At 59.9% G+C, this 3042-nt stretch overlaps 1 protein-coding gene across 2 annotated transcripts; it reads left to right on the forward strand.

Moving 5' to 3' along the window:
- The first annotated feature begins 262 nt into the window (after nucleotides 1-262).
- Tssc4 (tumor suppressing subtransferable candidate 4) lies at nucleotides 263-2879 on the forward strand. Of its 2 annotated transcripts, XM_042257891.2 has the most exons (3): nucleotides 263-1352; nucleotides 1507-1630; nucleotides 1713-2879. In XM_042257891.2, the coding sequence occupies exon 3, from the start codon at nucleotides 1736-1738 to the stop codon at nucleotides 2687-2689; it is 954 nt and encodes a 317-aa protein (XP_042113825.2). In that variant the 5' UTR covers nucleotides 263-1352; nucleotides 1507-1630; nucleotides 1713-1735; the 3' UTR covers nucleotides 2690-2879. The 2 variants fall into 2 exon arrangements, with proteins under 2 accessions (XP_042113825.2, XP_076411793.1); XM_076555678.1 differs by having other exon boundaries at nucleotides 263-1630.
- The last annotated feature ends 163 nt before the right edge of the window (nucleotides 2880-3042 follow it).

The raw sequence follows: 3042 nt of genomic DNA on the forward strand, positions 1-3042 counted from the left end.
AAAATACACATCCCGCTTTTGAGGGACAACACAGTAAAGGTTAGACCACGGCTCCATCCCAAGTATCTAGGTGCTTGGAAATGTTCTACGGAGCTGGGTGGCTCTAGCCTGTGTCTCAAGGGGTAATGGGCAAATGGCAGCCTCGTGAACTGAGGGTCAGGCTAAGCAACCTCCTGGACACCAGCAACTCCCACCACTGTCTTTTTCCCTTTGACACTCCTGTCTACACCACCACCACCACCCACCCACCCACCCCCCGCTGCTGGCATATTTAATTGGCCTCTAGAGGAAAAAAAGCCTGGCTGGGATTCAGGTCCCAGCTCCTAGCAGCCTCCCAGTAGGCTGACTGTCAGAGAACCCCAAGTTTGTACTAGGGCGTTCTAGTCTCGACTGCCCCCTACCTCCGTGCAGCACGTTCCCTGCTTGGGTTGGCTGCTGGTCTGAGCAACCCTTTCTAAGGGGTGAAGCCCGTGGGCACCTGGCCAAGGCTGTAGGGAAGCCTGCAGCGCGGCTTCAAGGACATAGGGAAGGAGGGGAGCATGCAGCAGCCCAGTGGACCCTCAGACCCTGGTCCCCAGGGATCCAAAAGGACAGCCCCAGGGCTGGAGGGGGGTTGTGTGAGGCCTTGAATAGTGAGTGGGGTCAGTGTCCAAGCACGGACAGGCAGAGCCCGGGGGAGCGGCCTCGAATCTCTGTAATCCCCACCAACCCATCCAGCACCCCAGGGCCGACCACGTCTCTAGATGCCACGAGTCGACTAGGACCTTAGTCCCGCCCCGCTCTAGGAAACCAACCGAGCACAATACCGGCGCCACTTCCGCCCAGGAAACTGGTTAGCGCCCGCAGTGCGTGATGACGCACATCCTTCCCATGATGAACCCGGCTCAGGCGGCTTCCGACAGGTGGCTCTGGAGGCCTCAACCCTTTGCGATTGGTAGTTAGTCCCGGAGTATTATGGGAATCGAGGCCCTTTGGCCCCGCCTCTTCCCCTTTCGTCAATTCCGGGTAGATTTCCGTGTCCGCTCCGGTCTTCCGTGATAGCGCATACGTAAAGTTACACCTCCCGGCAGGCATTAGGCATTGGCCCATTGCCTTCTGGGAGTTGTAGTTCCTTGGGCGTTAAAGTCGCGACATTCAGCCTGCCGGAGACTCGGTTTCCCAGAAAGCCCAGCAAGAGTGGGAGGGAACCACGGCCTGAACCCCGCGGAACCGGCGGTACTGTGCGGGAAAAGCCGCTGGGTTTTGCAGCGTGCACGGAAATTGGAACAGTGAGCGCCGGCCTCCTTAGGACCGCTCAACTACGAGTTCCCTGACAGCCCTCCCTCCGGACCCGAGTGGCGTCTGCGGTAGCGGTGTGTACCCGGAGAGGCTGCGTTCTGCTGAGAGCCGGTGATGGGACGAGGGGCTGGTCGAGAGCCTCTGTCTCCAGCGTCTCCTAGCGCGCATCCTTTATATGCCCACACTATTCCGATCTCATGGTTTGACTCTCTCCTTAACTCTATCTAGCCTGAAGCTCCACATCTGTGCGCGCGAGGACGCACTTTAGCCACCCAGCTTCGCGAGTCCTCCGCCCGCCTGCGTGACCAGCCAGCGCCGGGCTGTGAGCAGAGGCGCCCGGCACATAGTGGAGGTGAAAAGGGACCCTGGGAGGACAGGGAGGGGCGCGTCCTAAGTACACCCCTCACGGCGGAACCTGGGCTGCTTCGTTACAGGTGGAGAAGGGTTCCAGGTCGGCATGGCGGAGGCGGAGGCTGGCTTGGAGGCTGAGGTACCCACCGAGGATGACACCCTGCCTTCTGACACCGTCTGCCTCAGCGATTCGGACTCGGACCTCAGCTTACCTAGTGGTGCGGAGGTACCAGTGTTGTCCCCGGAGAGGCTTTCAGGGGAAGCTCAGGAGGACTCCGGCCCTGATGACCCACCTTCGTCCCCCACTGGCATCTCCACCCCGGCAGCCCAGCCATTCCTCCTCCGCGGCATGAGCTCCACCTTCTCTCAGCGCAGCCACAGCATCTTTGACTGTCTGGAGAGTGCAGCCCGGCAGGTACCGCCCTCTGCGCCCCAAACCAGTGTGACTGACAATGGCAGCTTCAAAAGGCCCGTGGCTCCCCCAAGTCAGACTCCAGCGAGGAACCTGAGCAGAGTGCATGAGAGTACCGGCCCAACCAGGGTACCTCCTGTGCCCGATTATGTGTCCCATCCTGAGCGTTGGACCAAGTACAGCCTGGAAGATGTGGCCGAAGGCAGCGAGCAGAGCAACCGTGCCGCTGCTCTGGCCTTCCTGGGCTCTCGAAGCCAGGCATCCCCCACAGACTATGTACCCTCCTTCAACCAGGACCCCTCTAGCTGTGGGAAGGGGAGAGTGGTCTTTACCAAGCCAGTCCGAGGTAGTGAGGCCAGGGCTGAGAGGAAGAGGGTCCTCAAGAAGGGGAATGTGTCAAGTACTGGGAGTGAGACCTCTGTGGAGCTGGCTCATCTGGCCGGGCCCGAGGCTGAGGAGTGGAGTGGCCACCAGGGACTGCAGGAGGTAGTGATACCTTCAGGAGCTGACCATCCTGGGTCCCCATCAGACCCAGCAGGGGTGGAGGTTGTTGGTTTCCATGGTAGCAAGAAGCGGAGCCGAGAACACTTCCGGAACAGGGACAGTAACCCCGAGGGGCCAGGGTCTGAGAGGGGCCCCTCAGTTTGACTGTGGTGCCGTCACCCCACCTCCTCACCCCCCCACCTCCTCGCCTGCCTAGGTGGGAAGCTGTGGGCTGTTTGTAGGAGGCTTGTGTGTGCAGCAGCTCTGGCTGGGACTGTGGGAATTGTGGGACCTTGGAGGCCTTTGTGCCCCAGTGTCTTGGGGTGAACAATAAAGGTTTGGGGTATTTCTTGGATTTTGTGGATTTTTCTGGGCCCCACCCAAGGTCCATCCAAACAGTCCTTGGCAACTAACTGTAGGACTCCGTCTACACCAGCCTCACCTTGCCCTCCCCACTCCAGTGGGAACTTCTGTGAAGGTTTGCCATGGTCATTTACATTTGCCACTGGTGAGCCTAC

This window comes from Peromyscus maniculatus, chromosome 1 (assembly GCF_049852395.1).
Source record: "Peromyscus maniculatus bairdii isolate BWxNUB_F1_BW_parent chromosome 1, HU_Pman_BW_mat_3.1, whole genome shotgun sequence".
Lineage (NCBI taxonomy): Eukaryota > Metazoa > Chordata > Mammalia > Rodentia > Cricetidae > Peromyscus > Peromyscus maniculatus.